This window comes from Tupaia chinensis, unplaced genomic scaffold, assembly GCF_000334495.1.
Source record: "Tupaia chinensis unplaced genomic scaffold, TupChi_1.0 Scaffold148822_2, whole genome shotgun sequence".
Lineage (NCBI taxonomy): Eukaryota > Metazoa > Chordata > Mammalia > Scandentia > Tupaiidae > Tupaia > Tupaia belangeri.
The window spans coordinates 1,250,610-1,276,835 of NW_006208670.1; the positions used below are offsets into that span (position 1 = coordinate 1,250,610).

General features: G+C 50.4%; 1 protein-coding gene across 4 annotated transcripts in view; it reads left to right on the top strand.

Annotated features, from left to right (window-relative positions):
* Window positions 1-26,226, top strand: part of PLCL2 (phospholipase C like 2) — a 162,191-nt gene that overhangs the window by 105,999 nt on the left and 29,966 nt on the right. For all 4 annotated transcript variants that reach the window (XM_014585091.2, XM_027769171.1, XM_014585090.2 and 1 more), the window contains exons 3-4: window positions 19-283; window positions 3,494-3,697. In XM_014585091.2, the coding sequence (XP_014440577.1) occupies window positions 19-283; window positions 3,494-3,697 (469 nt within the window). The remainder of the gene's footprint in view (window positions 1-18; window positions 284-3,493; window positions 3,698-26,226) is intronic.

A 26,226-nucleotide genomic window follows, 5' to 3' on the forward strand; every position in this document is an offset into this window, starting at 1 on the left:
TACCCCCCCCCCCGGCGGGTGTCTGCAGACCGGCTCCCGCCACGTGCCGCTGCAGGCCCTGACCGGCGAGGCGCTGGCCCACGCGTCCCTGTTCGTCCACGTGGCCATCACTAACCGCCGAGGAGGAGGGAAGCCGCACAAGAGGGGCCTTTCGGTGAGGAAAGGGAAGAAATCCAGGGAATATGCATCTTTGAGAACCCTGTGGATTAAAACGGTAGACGAGGTCTTCAAGAATGCCCAGCCCCCGATCCGGGACGCCACGGACCTGAGAGAGAACATGCAGGTGGGTGTTGGCATTGAAGGGTCCGCTAGGTGGTTTCCTGCTTTATGCACATCCGAGGTTTCTGCAAACTTAGGGTCCTGCCTTACAAGTGTGAATTTAATTGGGAATAACTTGTAAGTTCCGGTTGGTTATTGGGATGTTTGCTGCTCGTCTTTTTCTGGTCACTGGAATGTCCCAAACTACAGTGGGTGTTGAAAGTTTTGGTTCCATTTTGGATAACCTTAGTCTTGTTTCTTACACGCCCTCCAGCTGGTTCTGTCAAGGGCTGCTTCACTCGTGTCTGTTCCCTCAGAGCGTCCACGGGCATCTCTGGTACTTCCGAATGGTCCTTAGCAAAACACAGGCTGATGATCCATCACAGGAAAAGGGTCCCAGTTCAAAGGAAAAGGGACCCAGTCATTTCCGACACAGCTCGAGCGCCGGGAAGATAGCAGACCCTTAAATGACCATGTGTTTATGTATTGTGCCCCCACGTGATTCCAGAAACAATCTAATTGTTTAAAAGACATGCAGTGTCTGTATTTATTGGACGTCTAAGATAATAGTTACCTTTTAGATATGTAATGGCTAACAGCAACCAGGGAGGGCTTATGTGTTTAATTATGGGGCCTCCACACATCTCGCCGTATGCTAGGCCCAGGGTGATTCAGAACTGGACAGCGAGGGCCTGACCCACTGAGTGTGAGAAGGGCCCTGTGTGATCCGTGTGTGTTTATTACTTACTTAGTTTTAGGTTTTAGCCATAGGGTGCATGTGCTCACCAGAATGACAGAGAGAGGGAAAGTGAGAAATCTCCCCGGGGAGACGGCCACGCCGCAATCCCTTCTCCTCCATTCTCCTCTCGGGATTTTGGGCACGCACGCACATCCACCTGGTGTGATTTTCAAGCTACAGGTCCCAGGACTCAAACTACAACCAGCCATGTGGGAGTCTAGCACCTTAAGCACTATGCCACCTGCTGGTCCTTTCATTTATTTTTAAAAATGACTTACTGTGAAGGTGACACCAGCGAGTAAAACCTGGCTTAAAACAATGTCCCTACCTTCCGGTCCTGTGGATTCCTCGTGAACACAAAGACCTTCCCACAGAGGGAGATTGATTCTCTGGAGCAAGGCCTTGCAGAAATGTGGAGGTTTTTCCCTCCTGAGCATGACGTAATTGGCAAACCTCCCCTTCAGATAAGCCGCAGTGCGCCTGCCCAGTGGCTAATGCTGTCCCTGTGTGACAGCATTCCCTGGAGGAGCCAGGACTCTGGCCTCACCGTGCCCAGCATGTACCTCGTGTCTGCACCACACCACACAGAGCAGCTGGTGGCGAGGTTCACAGAGCACCAGCCATGCCCTGGCAGTTGGGTGGACGCTGTGGCCAGCATGCACAGGGGCTGCCTCCTGCAGGGTGTGTCCTCTGGTGCGGTGGGTCCTCTGGAAGCAGGGACAGACAGGAAGCAGGGCACCTAACCCATAGGGGAACCACAGGTACAGGGACGTCTGCACAGAGAGTGTTAGGTCATCGGGAAAGTCATGACTTAGTTCTCTATGCAAAATTTGTCATGACGCTCCCAACAGTGGGTGAGACAGGGATGTGTGATAGAGTGACTGGGGAGCCCCCTTTAGATAACACAATATCACGGACCCTTATAATCGTAAGAGGGTCTATCCCAGCTAGCCAAGATCAGAGGGAATCTGAGCAGAGCCAGTGCGATGCCCGTGTTAAAGCAGAATGACGACTATGACGTGCTGCTCCTTCCCACGATCCCCGAGAATGAGAGAGCACAAGCCCCAGGCCGGGGGATCTGGACCCCCACTCTGACCACACTGGGACTGGGAGAGCGCCTGGGCCTCCACACCTGCAGGTTTCAGGGGAGACCTTGGCCGCCTCGCCTAGTACCTGCGTGACCTTGGTGAATCAGGGCTGAGGCCAGGGCCCAGCTTCCTCATCTGCCACGTGGCTCGAGGAAAGGCTTAGTGAAGGGCTACGTAATAAATACGCCCGGGGCAGAGAGCACTTAGTACCTGCCCAAGGAACGTGGGCGCACGGCATTTATGGCGTTGATGGCCTTCCTTATGAGTATCGTAATGGTGTATGTGTGGTGAGTGGGGGGGGGGAAGAGAGAGAGAGGGAGGGAGGGAGGGAGGGAGGGAGGCAGGTGAGGGAAAGGCCGTGGGCAACCAAGACCTCTGTTGGACAGACCCATGAACAGCAGTGTCCTCAAAGGTCCTTCGGGTTGGACCCAGTGGGTACAAACAGGCAGTGCCGCAGTAGCACAGCGCTGGGCCAGGCTGCGTGGCACGGGAGGCCCTTAGGTCCCTCCCTGGCCCCTCTGTACATCAGGCTCGGTGCATGCCCTTCACTAAGAATGGCTGGGGCTGGGGCACATTGCTGCATCAGGCCCTGCCGGGGGCTCGCCCCTCTCTCTGTCTCTCTTTCTCTTGCTCTCTCGCTGTTACTCTTGGTCATTGTCAAGGGAGTAATGATCCAGGACCAGCAGTTAGAGTAATGGCTATGTCGCTGGACTCCCATGTAGTCGACTGCAGTTTGAGTCCCGGACCTGGTGGCTTAAACTCACGCCAGGCGCGTGTGCGTGCGTGCCCAAGATCCCAAGAAGAGAATGGAGGAGAAGGGATTGCAGCATGGCCATCCCCTCTGGGGGGTGATTTCTCGCTTTCTGTCTCTCTGCCTTTCTGGTGAGCGCACGTGCCCTATAGCGAAAACCTCTCCAAAAAAAAAAAAAAGGAGAAATGATCCGATGAACTTTAAAGCAAAACAACAACAACATCAGGTGAAAGAGATTCAAGTGTGACCCTCGCAGTAATTTCTTGCCTTTGGGGTGGCTGTTTTGATAGGTTTTTAAAACCCAATTTGACATTGTTTCCTAGGCCATTTTGGAGTGGCCATTCCTTTGGTTCGCCCATAATTACATTTGTGCTCCTGTGATCTTTGATCTGGAAGAGGCTTTGCCCTTTGGAAGAATTTGACTGATGGGCATTCTCAGCACTTTTGATAAATTGGTGTGACAGATGCCCATCACTGTATTTACTTTGGGAATTAGCCATCCCCAGAATAAAATACTCACTCGCCAGTCCTGCTGTGCCATTGCTAGTAGCTCCTGTCCCGAGAGGCTCGAGTATAACCAGGCCTACGGAGTAGGACGGCCGTGAGAAATGAAGGCCCTGGCTCATGACCTCGCACTCCTTCCTTCCCGTCTCACAGAACGCGGTGGTGTCGTTCAAGGAGCTGTGTGGCCTCTCGTCCGTGGCCAACCTCATGCAGTGTATGCTGGCGGTATCTCCCCGCTTCCTGGGGCCTGACAACACCCCGCTGGTGGTCCTCAACCTCAGCGAGCAGTACCCCACGATGGAGCTGCAGGGGATCGTGCCAGAGGTCCTGAAGAAGATCGTAACCACTTATGACACGGTGAGTGGCCCTGCGTCCTTCTGCACAGCCCCGGGGAGAGGCGTCGTAAAACAACTCGCCAGACGCACTCCGGGGCCCTCGCCGAACTGCGCTTTTCTATTTCATGCCTCATTTACCTATGTTGGAGAAATAATTCCCCCGACCTTGCTGTATCCGAAAGAGTTCAGTGTTTCACTGCTGTTCTGAAAAGCAGGATTCAGAGACATTTGCCTCGGTTGGCTCAGACATGAGCCGGCCTCTCTAGAAGGGTATGAAGATCGATTTCCAAAGTTCCACTGCACACATGTAGCCAAGAGCCTCTTATCTTCTGCACCAGTCATTGATTTACTCATTTTTATTTTGTTGTCATTGTTCTCAAACTAGTGAAGGCGAGAAATCTGGGACCAGCAGACGGACTAATGGTTGTGTTGCTGGATTCCCATGTAGTCGACCATGGTTCAAGTCCTGGACCTGGAGCCTTAACTCATGTCGGGCATGTGTGCATGTGTGCCTAAAATCCCCAGAGGTGCATGGAGCAGACAGGACTGTGGAGTGGTCATCCCCCTATGTGGTGTGGTCATCCCCCTAGGGGGTGATCTCTCGCTTCTGTCCTTTGTCTCTTTCTGGCAAGTGCACATGCCCTATAGCAAAAACAAACTTGTAAAGGTGAGAAATCTAATTTTTAAAAAATAGTAAGTTTTAAAGACCATAAGGGAGAAGTGCTTTTGTCATGGGATTCTGACTATGAGGTACTGTCCCTCCGTCCAGCAGCAGCGCTGAGAGGCCTGCATTTGTAACCAGTGTCACACTGAGGAGGGACCTAGACTATTAGGTTTCTGTACCTAAGACTTATTGGGAATTTTTAAAAATCGCATCCTGCTCTCACTGTGCTTTCTGATTTATCGTAACTCCGAGGGTAGATTTCGAGGGTGGACAGCACCCCTTTTGAGCCCATGACGGGAGCCGGAATTGCCCCTGCTCAGTGTGTGCTGGTAGGGACTCCAGCCCGGCGCGTCAGGGTTCACGTCAGTGTTGGACATTCCTTGCCAGACGGGCCTGTCTCAGGGTATCTGGGGTAAGTCCCCGTTGTGCCACCTCCTCCACCCTGACAGCCGAAACTAAGGCCACAAAGCACCGGGCTTCTTCCGATGCTGCTCACGTGCTCACGGGCAAGGCAGGGCTGGCACCATATGCCTTCACAGAGATGTTTTCAGCTGGCTTATAAATCGCTTTGAAAGTGAAACTTAGAGGGGTTTACGCAATTCAAGGGAAGTGGACGGCGCTGTGGGCCAACATTCCCCTCACTGTCTCTGGAGGAACCTTGGTTTCTTAGGGCATTAGTAACTATCACGAGGGGAACTGGTTCTGTGGAGAGATAGCTTGGGGAAATCCTGGACTGAACAAGAGAAACCAGAACTCTTTACTGCGGGTTTCTCAGGGCCTTCACCATGCTGGTGCTGTGAATTCCAAGAGGGTGATGCATGCAGCTGTCCCTGTTTCACAAACTGACTTGACCAATGGGATATTCTTTCTAAAAATAGAAGTTCCGAAAGGCACATTTTAGAAAACGCGCCATTAGTGTTTGGATGAATAAGGATGGAAGTGTAAGTCAGAAGAATATAATGTTTTAAATAGCTTGTCAGTTTATTACCTTTAAAAAACTGGTATTTTGGGGCCAGGAAGTGCCATGGTGTTTGTGGTGTTGGATGCCCAAATGGACGACGACTATGGTTCAATTCCCGAACCTGGTGGCTTGCTTTCTCATGTTCCCTCTCTCTCTGTCTCTCTCTGGGTGAATTAAAAATAATGATAATAAATAAAATTAGATAAATATTCTTAAATTTTTAAATTAAAAACAGTCACAGCGACCATGAAGCCCTGGTATTGGAGCTGTTTCCTAGGTCCCTAGGAAGTAGCCACACACTGGCGTGGGTATTTATCCTCTCCTGCTCGGTCCAGCTGAGAGTTTGTGGTAACGTAAGAAATCTGAGGGACTGAACGGTGGACTCTGCAGGCACCCATGGAAAATGGCGCCACCCTGCAGGAGGGAGGAAGGCCGTGGGCAAGGGTATCTTATAACCCTTCAGTGACGTAGTGAGCTGGGCCATGAAGACGGACACAGAGAGCCCCTGTTCACTGGGAGGTAAAGCAGGGGATAGGGAACAAAGTCAACCCAGGAAGCTTCAGCCAACGGTTCTTTGTGGAGAAAAGTGGAAAGAGGAATAAAGAGTAAAAATGGAAAAGGTCGAAGAACTCGTCCCTGCTGTGACCCAGACTGCCCGGTTAGTTCTCGACTCTAAGTTTTATGGGAAGAAACCAAAAGAGAGGCTGATATTTACAAATGCTTTCAAAGCTCAAGCCACAAGTAACTTCGTAGTCCTGTTTCATGGGCCAAAACCTGGGATGACGTGGCCCCTTCGGTGGCTCATTGATTTCTGTGGCAGTGCGGTGCCATTTCTTTATAGCACAGGAATTACTTGTGCCAATACCACGTGGCTCTCTGCCCCTCCCTCTTCCTGGACTGGTACGCGATAACACTGATACTTAACTTATCCCCACCTAGCTTTATGGTCATGCTGTTTACAAGTGATAGGACAGAATGTGTGTGTGGGGGGAACCAGCAGTTAGCATAATGGTTATGTTGCTGGATTCCCACGTCGACCGCGGTTCGCGTCCCGGACCCGGTGGCTTAAAACTCACGCTGGGCACGTGTGCGTGCGTGCCCAAGATCCCGAGAGGAGAGTGGAGGAGAAGGGATTGCAGCGTGGCCATCCCCCCTGGGGGGTGATTTCTCGCTTTCTGTCTCTATGTCTCTCTCTGTCTGTCTGGCGAGCGCACGCACCCTATAGCAAAAACCTCTCCAAAAAAAAAAAGAATGTGTGTGTGTGTGTGTGTTTAAATTTTTAAATTGTGAAGTTACTCTTCTATAATGTGTCATTGAAATACTTGCACCTCATTTTACTCCTAGGATTATTGATTCGTTCTGTTTTTAGTTCTGTCTGATAAACTAAGTTATACAATATTTAAAATTAAATTTAACTTGTTGTTGCAGTGATATTAGACTCTCAGAATACTTGATAGACCTTTTTAGTAACTTAACAGTTTCTCGCCTTGCGATAATTAATTTGCTAAAGCTAGCCAGAAGAATAGATTGAATATCGATGGGAAATGTATTGAAGGTCTTGGACAGCCTGTAGCTTTAAATACAGCTCCTTATTTTTGTAATGTGATGTTGAGCTGGACCCAAAATGAACCTCGGAAATAAGCTCTTATTTCATTTTGTTGATTTCTCATGTATAATTTGACGGCTCCAAATGAGAAGTTAGGGTAGAATGAGAAATTTCTCTCTAGAGTCATAGAGTCATAGCCGGTCTACACTGCTGAAGCCTGTCCTCCTGGGAGAACAGGATAGCCGGTCTACGCTGATGAAGCCTGTCCTGGGAGAACAGGGCGGCGGCACCTCCTGAGAAGGTGTAGACACCCGTTTATGGGGCCAAGGTGGTAAGTGTTTCCATTTCTAGACTCTTAGTAAAACGGTGTTTCAGAAATGCTCATAGATAATTAGTAAAATGATAAATAGTTGGTAGTAGATAGCTATTTTAAAATACGTAGAAGTATTTGGATGCTCAAGGGAGAGAATGTTCAGTTTCAGGTTTGAGGATTAGGAAGTCTTAAAGGAAACAGACCTTTGAACTAGACCATTAAGAAAGAATTGGGGGACCAGCAGATGGTTACGTCGCTGGACTCCCACGTAGTCAACTGCGGTTCAAGTCCCGGACCCAGTGGCTTAAAACTCACGTCGGGTGCGTGTGCGTGTGTGCCCAAAGTCCCTAGAGGAGAATGGAGAAGGGATTATGCTGTGGCCATCTTCCATGGGGGGCGATTTCTCACTTTGTATACTTTGTATCTCTCTGCCTCTCTCTCTCTGGCGAGTACACGCGCCCTATAGCAAAAATCTCTCTCTTAAAAAAAAAAGAATGAGTTGGATTTCAGTTCGCAAAGATAGAGGGAGGCCGCTGTAGGCCGAGGCCCCAGGGGAGCCCAGACCAGAGTGGGGAGCACATCTCTGGGGGTTCTGGCTGGGCTGTGGTGGGAGGTGGGTGGTCCTGCATTGCTGAGCAGGGGCAGGCTGTGCTCAGAACTAGGCCTTTGGGACTCTGAGAGGGCTGGGGTTAAGGAGAACTCAGAGACACCTGCTGCGTGCCTTGTTTGTTTTTGCAGGGGGCAGAATGAAACCGTGTTGTGTATCAAAGTCATGGCGGAGCCGGGGGAGGGCCTGGGTAGTTTCTCTGTCCAGTTTTTCCCCCCAGTCCAGATCAGGAAAGTTAGCTATGGGGTACGAGATGAGTGATGGGTACATCAATAAACCCCAAGTATCTTCAATAATAATAACCTACAGTTACTCTCGTGGGGCTCTTGAAGTCAGAGGGGCCTTATTTTTCACTCTAGCTTTCCATGAAGGTGGAAATAGTTCACTCTGTGTCTCTCGACATGTATTAAAGAACAGATTTGAGGAGCTTAAAATAAAAAAGACTATAATCAATAGTGAGGTCAAATCTGACTCAAAAATTGCACGTTAAGCTTCTGAACACGTTTGCTATGTTATTACTTCAGGAAACAAAAATTTAAACATGTTACTTTTAAATGTATGAAATAACTTAAATACTTCACTATTTACAGCCAGATACCAAGATTGAGCTTGTTTTCATGTGAAGTGTAAAGGTTGGTATTCTAGACTGTTCTGCTGTTCACAGTTGGATTAAGAAAGTGGGTGATTTGTAAGAGTAGAGGTTTATTCAGCTCATGGTTCGGAGGCCCCAGGTCCCAGGGGCCGTGCCCAGCGAGGGCCCTCCAGCTGCGTTATAGCACAGTGCGGGGCAGGAACACGTGCATCTGTGTGTGTACGCATGCACGTGTGCGAGTGTGTCTGTGCTGGTCTCAGTCCCTCTCCTAGAACCTATGAGGAGCCAGTCATGGGGGCCCCCACCCTGATGAACTTAATCCTTCCTACTCTCCACCCAAAGGCCCCACCTTCCACACCATAAATTGGATTATATTTACCCTTTAATCCTGTCGCAACCAAATCTCAACGCATGAGTTTTCAAACCATAAGCAACTGGTAAGCGAAAGTAAGGGTTATGGAGCCTGAGTTTAAGAGATCCTGGTGAATAACTGGGTACTCTACGCAGTGTTCCTAAAGACCGGGTCTACACGGGCATTCCGTATTCCTCCCCTTCCTCACCAAGATAGGTGATCTCGTTTGCTATCTTTTAACTGAGTGATTAAAAAATGATAAGTTGTTCCAGAGTCCATGTGATCACCAGAGACAGAGAAAGCACTTCCAATGGGAATGGTCATGCAAAATCCCTTCTCCATCTCTCCCTTCTTTTGGGATTTTGGACACACATGCACACACGTCTGGCATGTTTCATCAAACCCTGGGGTCCGGGACTCGACACGCAGTCGGCCATATGGGATCCAGCTGCCTCCACAGAACTGGTCCATCAACTGAAGTCGTTTTTGCCTTTTAATGAGAATGGTAATTCATTTCTCTAGCTATCTTTATTAATTCAGGTTTACCCTCTGCTTTAGACTTGGCTTCTTACGTTGTTAGGAGATCTCTACTAACATGCAGAGACCAAGGAGTCAGCATCCCACGTCTGTAGAGAGCAAACATCAGACGTGTAAATATTTTGTGACGTTGTACGTAGAGTTCCTTTTATAAAGTTCTTACTTTGATTTTGCTGCAGTGTCTGTGCAGTATGGAATATGCTTCAATCATTAGAATTAAATTGAAGATGAAGTCGTAGGAAGTGAGAGTGAGCAAAGAGGAAGACGAGAGCGAGTACTCCCCTGTGCCCTCCGGGGCAGCGCGGTCACGCACATACACGGCAGGGGCCCCGGGCAGCCCACTTCTCAGGGTATAGTCCGTTATCATCACAGTGTTCTTGTCTTTGCCTTGTTCAGAATTAACTTGTTTGGATCTTTTCTGTGCGACTTCACAAAAATCTTGATTTTTAATTACCTTCAGGTTTAATTAAGAAATCCACTTATCTAATAGGAAATAGTTTTGTTTTGTTTTGTTTTTCTTTTAGGTTTTTGCCTCAGGGTGCCTGAGAGAGCCAGAGAGAAGGAAAACAAGAAGTCACCCCCTAGTGGGGATGGCCATGCAGCAGTCCCTTCTCCTGCATTAGCCTCTTGGGACATACACCCTTCATGATTTTTAAACCGCTGGGTCCCAGACTTGAACTGTGGTCCACCGTGTGGGAATCCAGCACCTTAACCACCATGCTACCTACTGGCCCTGAAAATAATATTGTTTTTACAAAGGAAGAGCAGAAAACTTTGTCTAGGAGCATAGCATTTGCTTTCTATGCATATTTTTTTTTACCGATTCTCTGTAGTTTCTTCCAAAACATGACTTTAGGTATTTCTTAAATAAAACAAGTTTCTTTAAATAAAATATGTGAAATGAAGGGTTGTTTTTTTTTTTTTTCATACACAGAAGTGCTGGCAATTGGCATGAAGCATCAGGAAAATTCTGTTTTCTGTCATTGGTATGATTTTCATACCCTTTTTCTTGCCACTGCTTCCTGCAGTGAGGAGCTAAATCACGTTTCATAATTTTTTTTAGAGGTTTTTGCTATAGGGCGCGGGCGCTCGCCAGACAGACAGAGAGAGACAGAGAGACAGAAAGCAAGAAATCACCCCTGGGGGGAGGGTCACGCCGCAACCCCTTCTCCTCCATTCTCCTCTCAGGATCTTGGGCACGCACACACATGTGCCTGGCGTGAGCCACCGGGTCCAGGACGTGAACCACAGTCGACTACGTGGGAGTCCAGCGACATAGCCATTACGCCAACTGCGGGTCCCTCATGCTGCATAATTAATGGGGTCTTCCGGTCTGGACCTCGCCAGAGCTGACCTGTAACAGGCTCCCATTGCTCCTCGTCTCCTTCGTGGCTCCTTTCATCACTTTCCTGCCCCTGAGTTTGACAGTAAATCTTCTTTGAATTGGAGGTGTCGACCTTGTCAACTTTTCTAACTGTAACAAAAAATGCAGGTGGGTATTAAGCCTCAGGAGACTGAGCTGGGAGTGGGTGAGCGAATGGAAAGATGGAGGCCAGGAAGGGAAGGGAGAGTCGGGAGGGAGAAGGGCGAGGCAGGCGTGTCTTGCAAGGGGAAGGTCAGATGCCCCAGACTAGTCTAATTTGGTGGCAGTGTGGGGTCTGACCGATACTGTCTCTAAAGGCAGCTCTCTTGAGTCATCCCAACCTTGCAGCTGAGCCGCTCCAGAACCGCTCACGTCGCCACGTCAATGAAAGGAGAGGAAGGGTTAAGAGATGCGGTGTGGTGGAAGCAGGGCCTGTCCCGTCAGATCAGAGGCAGCAGGCCGCCCCCAGCAGTCAGGAGCAGGGAGAGCTGGAGACTTCTTTTTGGAGAGGTTTTTGCTATAGGGTGCGTGCACTGGCCAGAAAGACAGAGAGAGACAGAGAGACAGAAAGCGAGAAATCACCCCCCAGGGGGGATGGCACCCTGCAATCTCTTCTCCTCCATTCTCCTCTCTGGATCTTGGGCACACAAGCACACGAGCATGGCATGAGTTTAGAGGTTAAGCCACTGGTCTGGGACTTGAACCATGGCTAACTACATGGGAGCCCGCCATTTTAGCCATTATACCAACTGCTGGTCCCGAGATTTGGAAACTTCTGCAGGATACTGCTTCAGCACTTGGACACGGTAGCCATGACGGGATTTCACTTCTGACCTATACAGTTTTCTAGCTACACTGTCTACTGAGGAACACGTATTCAGTGTTCTTACAGGGACCAGCATTGGACTCTTACATGGCCAACCACGGTTCGAGTCCTGGACCTGGTGGCTTAAAACTCATGTGGGCACCTGCGTGTGTGTGTCCAAAATCCCAAGCGGAGGATGGAAGAAGAGGAATTGTGGCATGACCAGCCTGAGAGGGATGAGAGGGTGATTTCTCACTTTCCCTCTCTCTGTCTCTCTGGAGAGTACATGTGCCCTATGACAAAAACATCACACAGAAAATGCTCTTACACACACACACACACACACACACACACAGATACAAAGCCAGGGGCAGTTGGGGAAGCAGGGTCACTTTAAGCACTGGCAATCCTCAGGAAGGAGACTTCCTGATAGGTCAGGTAACGAATTAAGTTCGACAGCCAGCTCAGCTCACTGGGCGGACAGCAGGCCTCCGAAATGGAGTTCAACACCTTGTCAGATGGTGTCATCAGTCAAGAAATGACCGATGGGATCAAGCAAGCCACTTCATCCCTGCATGTACCTACAGCCGGAGTTACAATTTTTAAGTGAAGTGAGCTGCTCGTGTCAGCCGTGAACTCGTGACCTGCCTGGCCTCCTTGAGCTGCTGGAATTACAGATAGACACTGTGCTTCTTTAGGTTGGGCCAGGAATCGAACCTGGGCCTCTCACGTAGTACCAGCTTGTGGAGCACAGCATCAGAAGTGTGCACCGCCACGGCTGGGCCAGAAAACGTAGCTCCTTGTTCCTCTCGGCAGCGAGGTGGGTGTTCCTGTCTGCCTCTGTTCAGTAACCTGAGCTGTCACGGTCACCAACGTTTTCTGATTTGGACAGCAAATGCTCGGCTCTTCAGGCGAATATTCCGCCTCTCGGACTTTGTCTTCTTCCCTCTTTCCCCGCAGAGTGGCCTCTGGTCGCCCGCGGTGGACGCGGGTGTGGACGTCTTTGTGTGTCTTGGCCTGCCCGGTGGCTGGGTTGAGCTCTGTGCTGGGGGCTGAACCCCGTGGCTGCCGGCCCGTACCCCTCCCTCCACCTTGCAGTACACAGGACTGATGCGTGTGTGCCGGGGACCTGGACAGGAAGGAGAATGGGAGAAAAGGGACTGAGATGTGGCCTAGCCTGTGAGGGGTTTTCTCTCCCTCCCCTAGCCACCCCACTTCTCACTCTGGCATGGATACACATCCTCTGGAATTGGGGGGAAAAAAAGAGAGTGTAAGCCAGTGGTGCAGTGGATAAAGTGCTGGATCCCACATGGCCAACCGTACAGTTCAAGTCCTGGACCCAGCAGCTTGGAAAACACTGGGCGTGCGTGCCCAAAATCCCAAGAGGAAAATAGAGGAGGAGGGGCCGTGGCGTGGTCACCCCTTTCTGTCTGTCTTTGCCTTTCTCCAGGGAGCACGCACACTCCATGGCTAAAAGCAGAAAAGAGAAACTCCTGTCTGAAGCCCCCAGCCATCCCCTCCTGCATAGCAGTCCCCCAGGTCCCCGTCTAGGTCTCAGGACTACAGCACGCGGGCTTCCCGCTGTCCTGTTGCCTCCTCCAGCTGGCAGAGCTGCACACCCGTGGCGAGACTCCGTAGGTCACGTCTCCTCCACTCCGCGGGAGAAAACTGATCTGTGGCTTGATGTTTGATATGCTACAGTCATTTAGAGAAGAGTTTCCTCTCGGTAAACCCTGACTTTCAAATCCACTGTTTCAGTGGGAACCTGAGTAAAACTCTAACTGACCTTTAAAACTGAGAACTGCCTTTGTGTTTTTAAGATAGTTGTCTTGGGACCAGCAGTTAGCGTAATGGCTATGTCACTGGACTCCCCTGGTTCGAGTCCCAGACCCGGTGGCTTAAAACTCACGCCGGGTGCATGTGCGTGCGTGCCCAGGATCCCAAGAGGAGAATGGAGGAGAAGGGATTGCGGCGTGGCCATCCCCCCTGGGGGGTGGTTTCTCGCTTTCTGTCTCTCTGTCCCTCTCTGTCTGTCTGGCGAGTGCATGTGCCCTATAGGAAAACTACTCCAAAAAAAAAAAAAAAAGTAAAAGCTGTCTTCACGCAAGATCTGAAACCCATCTGTAAGGACAAGAAAGCCCCAGAGCAGCAGGTGACTGGTAAGACGGCAACACGTGTGCAAGTGCATTCTCACACTCGCCCTGCCGTGGCTGTGACTGCCGCAGCCGCCCAGCTCACAGCCCCTGCACACCCCTCTCAGCTCCTCCTCTGGACTGTGGCGGACATTCTTCCTGAAACTTCACCTGCAGAGAGGCCTGGGCATCTCAAGGAGGGACAGGAGGTAGATGGAGTGTGATGTGACGGCTTTCAGGCCTCGGCCAGCAGGCAGGGTTGTTTCATGACACGGGACTGGAGGAGCGAGCCAGGTTGCTCTCTACCGTTGTCTTTTGGAGCACCTTGGAACAGCGCCCTCGCTCCGTGAGTTCGGATTGATGAAGCATTTGAGGTGAGCCCGACAATTGCCAAGAGAAAAGGAGGGAGGTGGTGGGGGGAGAATGTTAAGGACATGAACCTCTTACATATAATTCTAGCAATTGAATCTTTCCAGCATCTAAATTCTTGATTAAAAATGTTTATTTGCTTTTGAAATATGCATTAACCAGTACTAGTGATACGCTGATTTTGCAAAGAAAGGTTTGACAGCATCCCCGATCGGTGTGGTGTCTTAGGGTGTGTCGCCGTCTGTGGAGCATACCCAGAGGCCCGTTTCTACATCCGGCTTTGTGGCCTGTGATGATTCACTTTGTGGAAATTGTTTCCCAATGATCGAAGAGACAAAGCCCTCACTGGCCCTCGGTGGAGGGTCTTCGGACGTCTGCATGCAGTGAGAGTCAGATCCTTTCAGGCCAGCAGAAACAACCTCACCTAGAACACGCAGTTCGCTCCTTACTCATGCATTCAGCTCTGCCCCCTTCGTGTTGGAGACCCCCCTGGTTCCCATTAACCTAGATCCAAAGGAGAGATGCGTCTCTGCAAGGTCGTCTCATCGTGTTTGGGGCACAGAGATAGAGTTGGCATGTGCTAGCTGCTTCGCCAGAGAAGTCGACGTGCCCGTCTCTATCTCTGAGCTCCCAGAGACCCTGATGGGTACCCTGCTAGAAACCGTGAAGCCTCTCCAGCGTAGGCTGGGCTTAGACAGCGCTCACTCTCAGGGGCACCCGCTGGTGGGCTCCGGAAGCACACCTTCCCTGTTCTCCTTAATTCACTGTCCCAATGTGACAGGGACCAGGCCAGGAGATATGAAGCTACGTGGTCACCCTGCCTGGGGGCCTGGCTGCCTGTGCCATGGGGGATCGGGGTGTCCTCCAGCCGGTTCAATAGAAATATTCGTCCTCTCTGATCATTTGAACGGTACTGGCTTCAAAGTATGACCTCCAATGAGCCAGGCAGGCTGACACGTGTGAATTTCTTCTCAGAACTATTTTTCTTTTGTCACAGATTCTTCAAAAGGCAGAGTCAGGTACTAGTCCCTGTACCCTGTCATTGTCCAGATTCAAGTTAGAGTTAGAAAGCACGAAGTCGCGGTGATAGTGCGGTTTTCAATCGTATTATTTAGAGTCTTGTTCTCAACGATCATTGCATGACTTCGTAAACACAAGATGTGTTCATCGGGGGTGGACGTAACGTGTCACCGTGTACTCTCACAGAGCCGAGAGCCGAGATGCATTTCCACTTAGAAGTCCAGTGCTTGGGCCCACAGGCTGGTCAGGTGACTCCGTGAAGTTGTTGGTGGCGACACGTGGGTTTGCTTGTGAAGGCAGTGACGAGCTTCTCTGTATCTGTGGATGTATACTTTGGGATGTACAATTACATTTTAGAAGACAACTCTCTAAGAACTAGAATAATTTGGGTGGACCCTACTCCACAAAAATGAAGCTGTAGAGGGACCAGAAGATGGTGGAATGGCTGCGTGGCTGGACTCCCACGGAGCCGACTGTGGTTCAAGTCTCAGAAATGGTGGCTTATACCTCATGCAGGGTCCATGTGCATGCGTGCCCAAGATCCTGAGTGGAGACGGGATTGTGGTGTGGCCATCCCCCCTGAGGGGTGATTTCTCACTTTCTGTCTCTCTGGCAAATGTGTGTGCCCTATAGCAAAAATCTCTCTTTAAAAAAAAATGAAGCTATTGAAATAGCAAGTTGATCTGAGAGATCGCACGTTTCAGAGTTGGGTTAGAGCACATGGAAGCGTTGACGTCTGCTTGGGCAGTAGGGTGTCCCGGCTTCTGACTCGCTGCTTCCGTCCTCATTGTAACCTGGAAGGAAGCTGTTCACGGTGGCTTTCCACAGCGTTGGGAATAAGGAGGCCGAGATTTTTCTCCACAGCTCAGGTACCCCTGTAAATACCATTTGGCACGCCATAAACTTGGAAGCCTATGTTTTGCCGAGGTGTTACCTTTGACTTCCTGTTCGTGAGAGAGACAACACTGGGTGTAGCCCGTGGTTTTCCTACTCGGGTGTTCGCGTGGTGGAAGAGCTCACCTCACCGTCACCCCTCCCAGGGCAGCCGCCTCCCCACGGCACTCCCTCTGTGCGTGAACTGCTGTCACTGGGCGCCATGGGGGCTGCCACTCATTATTCTAACAGCTCTGATTTTCCATTCTTTTCACTATATTCCTCCTGATTGCTGTGGAATAATTAATGCCACTCACCGCACTAAATAACTACTTTTAATACCAGAAAGCCGATTTTACCACTGCACCAATTTATCCGGAATAAAAATAGCATTTAATAATGGTTTTAAAGTCTTTGCTAGCCTAATTAGGACATTTTAAATTCTGAACCATAAGAAAATTACTGTCACAGAAAACTCAGTGGGTGGACAATATACGTTAAGAGTTAAGTTTAACTCTATGAGCTTAATTACCAATTAGCTCAAACATAACATGTTAAATGGTTTGAAATATTTATTTCCCTACCCACATTAGCATTAGTGAAATCTTTGAGGCTAAATGTTACAGGGTTTTATAGAGAGATTTTATATAGGAGATCCTTCAGCTAGTTATTTAATAGAAATCTTTAATTGAAATATTTTCATTGAAATCAGTGTTGATCTAGTTTTCTTTCTAATTATTGCACTCCTACGCTGGAGAGAGGTCCCAGTTATATCATAATTTATGTGGCTAAATGGCATGAAATAACTTTAGCTTTTAAATCGCTTATCTGGTGCCTCACCCAGAACAAACCAGATTCCGTATTTGTGAACAGAAATGGCTATTTGACTAATTAGCTAAATGTAACGTAGGATGTTACTCACTAAATGTCCAGTTGTTTTCCTAAAACTAACCTGTCTTGGTTATTAGTTAGAACTGTTCGTAACCAGCGTTTTCTTTTGCCTACATATACGAATCCTTTGAAAATACTAATTGTACTTGATTTCTCGTGTTCTTTTCTAAAACGGGCCTGGAACAGGGCATGCTACCTTGAGCACTTTCAGTCAAATATCACCAAATGATGCATGCATAACTCAGGCAGCGGGCGTCGGGGGATTATTTTTGTACGATCTGAAAGCCGAGAGAGGTTTTTACAGCTTTAAATGATGAAAAAATCCTATTTCATTGACATTTGAAAACTGCATTGTTAGGGTCTGGATGACAGCTCGTCTGTCAAAGTGTCATGTTTGGGATTTGATGGTGAGACCTGGTGTGTGGTGAATAGGTTAACCATGTCTCGAGGCCCAGTGAGTTCGCACTGTCATGAGAGGGGTTAGCGCTCCCGAGAAGCTGGTTATTACGAAGGGGGAGCTGGCAGAAGCCCTCTGTCTCTGCCCGTGCCCGCCACTCGCTGCGTGTCCGTGGGCCACAAAGGCTGGACGGGTTCAGAACTATTTTTCTTTTGTCACAGATTCTTCAAAAGGCAGAGTCAGGTACTAGTCCCTGTACCCTGTCATTGTCCAGATTCAAGTTAGAGTTAGAAAGCACGAAGTCGCGGTGATAGTGCGGTTTTCAATCGTATTATTTAGAGTCTTGTTCTCAACGATCATTGCATGACTTCGTAAACACAAGATGTGTTCATCGGGGGTGGACGTAACGTGTCACCGTGTACTCTCACAGAGCCGAGAGCCGAGATGCATTTCCACTTAGAAGTCCAGTGCTTGGGCCCACAGGCTGGTCAGGTGACTCCGTGAAGTTGTTGGTGGCGACACGTGGGTTTGCTTGTGAAGGCAGTGACGAGCTTCTCTGTATCTGTGGATGTATACTTTGGGATGTACAATTACATTTTAGAAGACAACTCTCTAAGAACTAGAATAATTTGGGTGGACCCTACTCCACAAAAATGAAGCTGTAGAGGGACCAGAAGATGGTGGAATGGCTGCGTGGCTGGACTCCCACGGCGCCGACTGTGGTTCAAGTCTCAGAAATGGTGGCTTATACCTCATGCAGGGTGTATGTGCATGCGTGCCCAAGATCCTGAGTGGAGACGGGATTGTGGTGTGGCCATCCCCCCTGAGGGGTGATTTCTCACTTTCTGTCTCTCTGGCAAATGTGTGTGCCCTATAGCAAAAATCTCTCTTTAAAAAAAAATGAAGCTATTGAAATAGCAAGTTGATCTGAGAGATCGCACGTTTCAGAGTTGGGTTAGAGCACATGGAAGCGTTGACGTCTGCTTGGGCAGTAGGGTGTCCCGGCTTCTGACTCGCTGCTTCCGTCCTCATTGTAACCTGGAAGGAAGCTGTTCACGGTGGCTTTCCACAGCGTTGGGAATAAGGAGGCCGAGATTTTTCTCCACAGCTCAGGTACCCCTGTAAATACCATTTGGCACGCCATAAACTTGGAAGCCTATGTTTTGCCGAGGTGTTACCTTTGACTTCCTGTTCGTGAGAGAGACAACACTGGGTGTAGCCCGTGGTTTTCCTACTCGGGTGTTCGCGTGGTGGAAGAGCTCACCTCACCGTCACCCCTCCCAGGGCAGCCGCCTCCCCACGGCACTCCCTCTGTGCGTGAACTGCTGTCACTGGGCGCCATGGGGGCTGCCACTCATTATTCTAACAGCTCTGATTTTCCATTCTTTTCACTATATTCCTCCTGATTGCTGTGGAATAATTAATGCCACTCACCGCACTAAATAACTACTTTTAATACCAGAAAGCCGATTTTACCACTGCACCAATTTATCCGGAATAAAAATAGCATTTAATAATGGTTTTAAAGTCTTTGCTAGCCTAATTAGGACATTTTAAATTCTGAACCATAAGAAAATTACTGTCACAGAAAACTCAGTGGGTGGACAATATACGTTAAGAGTTAAGTTTAACTCTATGAGCTTAATTACCAATTAGCTCAAACATAACATGTTAAATGGTTTGAAATATTTATTTCCCTACCCACATTAGCATTAGTGAAATCTTTGAGGCTAAATGTTACAGGGTTTTATAGAGAGATTTTATATAGGAGATCCTTCAGCTAGTTATTTAATAGAAATCTTTAATTGAAATATTTTCATTGAAATCAGTGTTGATCTAGTTTTCTTTCTAATTATTGCACTCCTACGCTGGAGAGAGGTCCCAGTTATATCATAATTTATGTGGCTAAATGGCATGAAATAACTTTAGCTTTTAAATCGCTTATCTGGTGCCTCACCCAGAACAAACCAGATTCCGTATTTGTGAACAGAAATGGCTATTTGACTAATTAGCTAAATGTAACGTAGGATGTTACTCACTAAATGTCCAGTTGTTTTCCTAAAACTAACCTGTCTTGGTTATTAGTTAGAACTGTTCGTAACCAGCGTTTTCTTTTGCCTACATATACGAATCCTTTGAAAATACTAATTGTACTTGATTTCTCGTGTTCTTTTCTAAAACGGGCCTGGAACAGGGCATGCTACCTTGAGCACTTTCAGTCAAATATCACCAAATGATGCATGCATAACTCAGGCAGCGGGCGTCGGGGGATTATTTTTGTACGATCTGAAAGCCGAGAGAGGTTTTTACAGCTTTAAATGATGAAAAAATCCTATTTCATTGACATTTGAAAACTGCATTGTTAGGGTCTGGATGACAGCTCGTCTGTCAAAGTGTCATGTTTGGGATTTGATGGTGAGACCTGGTGTGTGGTGAATAGGTTAACCATGTCTCGAGGCCCAGTGAGTTCGCACTGTCATGAGAGGGGTTAGCGCTCCCGAGAAGCTGGTTATTACGAAGGGGGAGCTGGCAGAAGCCCTCTGTCTCTGCCCGTGCCCGCCACTCGCTGCGTGTCCGTGGGCCACAAAGGCTGGACGGATGCCTGGCCTGTGGATTTCGATTTCCCAGCCAGCAGACCTGTGAGTTAGTGAACACCTGTCTCTTTGCAAGCCCCCGATCTCAGGTATATGAGCAGTGCAGACACAGACTAAGAAATGCACAAGCCCAGGCACCTGGGCTTTATTGAAGCTCACCCGCACGCACCAGTCACATCACTGTGAAGTAGAAGTGAGTAGCTGGAGTTTCCAGAAAAGAAGCACGAGCCTTTTAGCCCCAAATAGTTACTGCCCGGCCCTTCACAGAAGAAGCTGGCCACCCCTCCTGGGATCCGGCATTTCCGATACACTCGTTTCCACGTTTACCTCTGCTGGCTTCCAGTTGCTTGTGAAGAGTCTTTCTTTCTTTTACAGTCTTTTACTCCATGCCTTTTTTGTTTTGGTTTGGTTTTTAAAAGAGTTATTTTTATTTAATTACATTTATTCATTCATTTTATTTTAATTTGACCAGAGAGAGACACACAGAGAGAGACAGAGAGAGGGGGGGGTGAGAAAGCAAGCCGCCAGGTCTGGGACTCGAACCGCGCCTTTTGAGTTCAGTCCATAAGAACGTCTTTCTAATTGTCAACCCAGGAGGAGGAGGGTGTTCGAAGCCATCCTAACCGTCCTGGCCAGGAACCTAAAGGAATTCTCACTCCTATAAGAGGGGACTACAAGAGGGAGGCAGTGGGGGTCCCTGTGGGCTCGGGGTTTCCAGCGTGCCCAGGAGACTAGCATGCTGGGTCGGAGACAACGGCGGCAGCACGTGCACCTAATGTAACCTCGCACCTACTCAGCGACGTGCATCTTCGCGATGGTGCTGCTTGACGACCAGACGTTAGACATGGGCCGAAGGGCAGAGCTGAGGAAGAGCTCGTCTCCTGCGTCAGAGCAGTTTCTCAGGCCTGGGGAGGGCTGAGCAGAGAACGGGCAGTCGGGTGGAGTTAGTACGCTGCTCTGCATCGTCTCTGAGAACCCCCATTTCCTTTCTCCCTCCCCCAAGGCGGGGAGGAGGGCTTGCTCCCCAATGACAAAGTCCAGGCAATGCTCAGCGCTCTGTGGGAGAGCTGTCCCCTGAAGGAAGGGACCCAGGAATGCTGGGGCAGAGGCCGGTGCTGTGGAGCCCTCTCCCCCGTCCCCGCCCCTGCCCCACCCTGCTCTCCACCCACACCCCGCCGTTGTTCATGCTGCTCACTTCCTCCTTGCTCTCCTGATGTGTCATCCACTCACTTCACTCCTTGTAGTGCGGCCCTCCCCATCCGGATCTGAGCTCCAGGACCCAAGGCCCTGTCCTGTCCACTGCTGTGTGGTCGAGCCGGCTCAGCCTGGCCACGGCAGGTGCTCGGTGTGTTTCTGAAGACTGACTGAGACCAGATATGTGCTGCTCTCATGTGCACCTTAGAAACTACATGAACATAGGGACCAGCAGTTAGCGTAATGGCTCTGTCGCTGGACTCCCACGTAGGCGACTGCAGTTCGAGTCAGGACCTGGTGGCTTAAACTCATGCCGGGCGCGTGTGTGTGCGTGCCCAAGATCCTGAGAGGAGAATGGAGGAGAAGGGATTGTGGTGTGGCCATCCCCCCTGGGGGGGGATTTCTCGCTTTCTGTCTCTCTGGCGAGTACATGCACCCTATAGCAAAATCCTCTCAAAAAAAAAAAAAAAGAGAAACTACATGAACATAGGGACCAGCAGTTAGCGTAATGGCTCTGTCGCTGGACTCCCACGTAGGCGACTGCAGTTCGAGTCAGGACCTGGTGGCTTAAACTCATGCCGGGCGCGTGTGTGTGCGTGCCCAAGATCCTGAGAGGAGAATGGAGGAGAAGGGATTGTGGTGTGGCCATCCCCCCTGGGGGGGGATTTCTCGCTTTCTGTCTCTCTGGCGAGTACATGCACCCTATAGCAAAATCCTCTCAAAAAAAAAAAAAAAGAGAAACTACATGAACATAGGGACCAGCAGTTAGCGTAATGGCTCTGTCGCTGGACTCCCACGTAGGCGACTGCAGTTCGAGTCAGGACCTGGTGGCTTAAACTCATGCCGGGCGCGTGTGTGTGCGTGCCCAAGATCCTGAGAGGAGAATGGAGGAGAAGGGATTGTGGTGTGGCCATCCCCCCTGGGGGGGGATTTCTCGCTTTCTGTCTCTCTGGCGAGTACATGCACCCTATAGCAAAATCCTCTCAAAAAAAAAAAAAAAGAGAAACTACATGAACATAGGGACCAGCAGTTAGCGTAATGGCTCTGTCGCTGGACTCCCACGTAGGCGACTGCAGTTCGAGTCAGGACCTGGTGGCTTAAACTCATGCCGGGCGCGTGTGTGTGCGTGCCCAAGATCCTGAGAGGAGAATGGAGGAGAAGGGATTGTGGTGTGGCCATCCCCCCTGGGGGGGGATTTCTCGCTTTCTGTCTCTCTGGCGAGTACATGCACCCTATAGCAAAATCCTCTCAAAAAAAAAAAAAAAGAGAAACTACATGAACATTTTTGTTTAAAAAAGAGTAAGTGAATGAAAATGCCACGGCTTCCAGGCCACCTGTACTGGGCTCCTCCTACCACATCGCGGTCCCACGTGCACCCACTCCTCCCCAGACCTGGTTTTGATGTGCAGGTATACAAAGCCTTCCTCAGAGTAGGGGTGTAGGGCTGATGAGGACAGAGGATGGGGTGTTGCTTTTCCAGTGCTTGTTCTGGACAGTTGCACCCCCTCCTGGGGCCGTGAGGGGTGCCTCTCCTGACCGGGGATAAGGAGGGCTCCTGAAGCCCTTGGACAGCTCCAGACACTCAAGGGATATGGGGCCAGAGGCAGGAGAAGCCAGCCAGGCGCACGGGTGGGAGAAAGGCAGGCACGAACACACCAGCCAGCTCGCTCCTCCTGTTCAGACCCTCGAGCCTCCCCCATTCCTTGCCCAAAGGATCTCTGAGACTCCTGCCCTCGAGAGTCTCATGCCCTGGGAAGAATGTCTAGGAGGGTGGATGAGTTCGGGGAGAGGCAGAGAAAAGGCGAGGACTTCTAGGAGAGCACCCTGGTTGGCGAAGCCCCCACGGGGAGCGGGCTGAGAGGTCAGCTGCTGCGGGAGCTGCAGGCGCTGCCGTGGTCAGCACGGGGCTGGGGCAGGGCAGGGGTGGCGGAGCCCATGTCGCCCACGTGTGGCCGTTCCTGAGACTGAGCAGTCTGTGGGGAATGTGAACCAGGGTTCCAGGGTCGGGAAGCCAATGGCGTGAGGCTGCATCAGGCCGGCCACATCATGCCATGGCGACAGGAGCAGAGCGGACGGCAGGATGCGCAGAGATCGAGGGCTGGGGGCAGCTGCCCGCCTTGTTTCATGACCCGCTCCGCTCTCCAGAGAACTAGCCCCGTCTCACAAGAGCCAGGACTTCCTCGGTCCCAAGTGAAGCGTGGTTGATCCGTGGACGAGGCCAGCACCTCCGTAATCCAGTCACGGTCCACAGGCCTCACTTCCCGACACCGTTACACCGGGAACCACTTTGCCAAACGTGGCCCTCTGGGGGCAGACCGTTATCCGAACCGTAGCAGATGAGAACGTGGGCTGGGCCTGGGCTCTGGTGGGTTGAGTCCTTGAAAGCCGACAGCCACTTCCCCAGCTGCAGCGTCTCCTCCCCAGCGTCCTCTGACCCTGGCGAGTTCTGGGGAGGGAAACCTCGACCGCCAGTCACCCACACCACACCGTATCTGCCAGCTCCAGCCCGCTCTGGGAGGTCCTTGTCGTCCTCCTCACCCCTCCCACCATCAGCAGACTCCAGGGTAGAGAACGCCAGCCCTGGCGTGGTCTGCAAAGTGCACACCTTAGTGAGTACAGTGGTGAGCTCCCGGCCCAACCAGGTCGCTGCGTGGAGTGGGACCTGCGTACAAGGTTTTTACAGAAAGGCACCAAGTGTCACCAGAACTTAGGGGAACCTCCCACACCCTGGAAAGTAGGTGGGTGGTTTGGTTTGGTTTTGGAGGGAGGCGGGGGCAGGGGCGTTGCTCACAGAGAACATGAACCCTGATGATCAGACGGTCCCACTCCGCAGCTGTGGCCAGTCCGGCTCCTTACCGGTGAGATGGGCACAGGGTCGCCTCTAGGGGACTGTGAGGTCAGCCCTGCACACACGGCCGTCCATGCCGCTGTTCGTTTCTGAGCCCCGAAGCACACGGCTCCCGGCCTCCCGCCCTGTGTGCGTGCACCTGAGCGGCACTCCGGACTCGAGGAGCGGACGCCTGCCCCGCTCGCTCCGCTCTCTGGAGGGCCTGGCTACGCCGTGTCTAAAGCAGGTTCGAAGCTGGGGCTGGAAAGCAGAAGGTGTGCTCCCCCCACCTTGCTCCTCTGAAAGGGGAAGCTGCCCGGACAGGAGCACGTGAGCGCGTGGTCAGCGCCAGGAAGGGGCCTGGCCTTCTTCAGGACGTGCCCCCCGTTAGCCCTGCTTTTCCTGGGGCGCTGCGGGCACGCGGCTGTGCCCAGGAAAGGTGTTTGCATGGCAGAGCGGTCTCCGAGGGCTTTTCTCTTAACTGACACCAACGCTTAGTTACCAAGACCCGGGAGAAGATAGTGACACCTTTCAGTAAGGCTGCACCTGAGTTACTCCCCGTTAATTAGGAGTTTCCCAGTCACCGCCAGCCCCTTGGAGAAAAGGCTCAGTATAAATAGGCAGTAATAAAAGTGGCACTCGGTTTAATTCAAGTGGTATCTTTTGAGTTTAATTAACTTAGTAACAGTTTTACACGAGCTTGTCAGAGCTCTGAGTGGTCCTCAGTGACCTGAAGGAGTTAACGTCACTCCAGAAGTTGCGTGCTCCCCGTTCTCCGGAAGTCGGATGTGACCAGCTGGGCTCTGCCTCCTGCAGGAACGGGGCAGGCCGGGTCCTCAGCCATTCTCGTCACCGCCCTGCCTACAAGAGGTGACCTCTGACCCCACTGTCTGTGACACTTCCAAGGCCGGACCGGACACGGCAGGGCCCGGGCCCTTCTCTCCCTCGTCCCCGGCACTTACGGAAGCAGAAAGCCGTGTACCGGCTGGGCCATGGCTGGACCACGTCCGCAGTGGCCCGCACCTGGCTGCCCACCGGCCCTGTCCGAACTGCGTTCCACGTCCCCCCACTCGACCACAACCACTCCCCTGCTGGTGACCACGGGGGACTCTTGAGCACACGGGGCCTCCCGGGACAGTATGAAGGTGTCACACAAGTGCACTTACACGGTTTTAAAAAGCACCAGTGTTTATTTGTAGCCATAGGAGCTGACGTGGCCACAGGCTAGGAGAAGGATGGGGTCTCTGTGTGCACATCCTCGGGGTGACCGTGGTTCAAAGCGGCGTGTCGTGTGCTACAAAGCAGACAGCTGATTGGAGGGAGCCGCCAGGGCGTCCCGCGGCAGCTAGGAGCACATGGCGTGTTCCTCCCTGTGGAGACCTCCGGCCACGTAAGAGGTGTCGATGCACAGTGAATTCACCGCGCATGGAGTCTTCAGATAGAGAAAGACGGGATGGCAAATGTACCAACTGGCAGAGATTCTTACCCAACTTTACGGAGCCACTTTCTACTCGCAGCCAAGCTCCTTTTCCCAGTAGCTTAGGCTCTGTTCGTTGCTTGATTTTTAACAGTTGTTTGTTTGTTTGTTTTGTTTCCTCTCTGAGCATCATTGTACAGGACCAGAAAGGGTACAAGATCAAACCCAAAAATCTTCCCATTCTTTGAAATTCTGGGATTTCCTGAAATAAGATGACATAACATGTTCCCTAACTTAAAGTTTTGGTTAAAACTAAACTATGATCTGAAATTCACGTAGTTTTTAAAATTGCCAACGAAGTGTAATAGCATAAATATTTGACGTCTACACTTTGATTTCGTGTCTTTCGGTACAACTGGAGCCTCTGGTTTTCCCAGCGCCCTTTTTATGTTTTCCCCAAGCTATTTGCACAGAGGAGCTGGCCAGCCCTGATCTATCTGAACATGTTTGAGACCTCATGGAGATGCCTAGGAATGCTAAATCCCAGTTAATTTAGAAATAACAATGAACTCCTTGAGTCAGAGTTTTGGTTGTGACTGTAGTTTACTCAATTGTCTGCATAAGATCATTGTTTTTTGTTTTTTTTTACTGATTTAAAAGACAGTTTTTGGCGAGGTAGTTCACTCTGCTGCTTTCATTGTTTTAATCCTCCTAAGCTCTGCCTCTGTGATGTTGCCGGTTAGTGTTTTTTCCCCTTCTAAAAGAATCCCTCTAGAAGTCCATTTTCCCCTCAGTTTCCTCTCTGTGCTGTTTCCTCTTCTCCTTTCTCCTCACAAATGTGTATCGCTAAGGACTTCTAGTGGCTGACAGCGGAAGTGCCTCTCAGCAGGACCCACGGTTGAGCTGCTGGTTCACCCCGTGTGCACTGAACACCCAGCAACTGGTAGAAGACTGGCACCCAGGCCAATGGGCCGGTCATTTTGCTTTGCCTGTGCTCTTTATTTTCATGAATCTGATGGTCAATCCAAATGGTTATTGGGATGAGTACAAGAGAGATCTTTGTGACGCATTTAATCTTGTATTTATGTGGTGAGTCA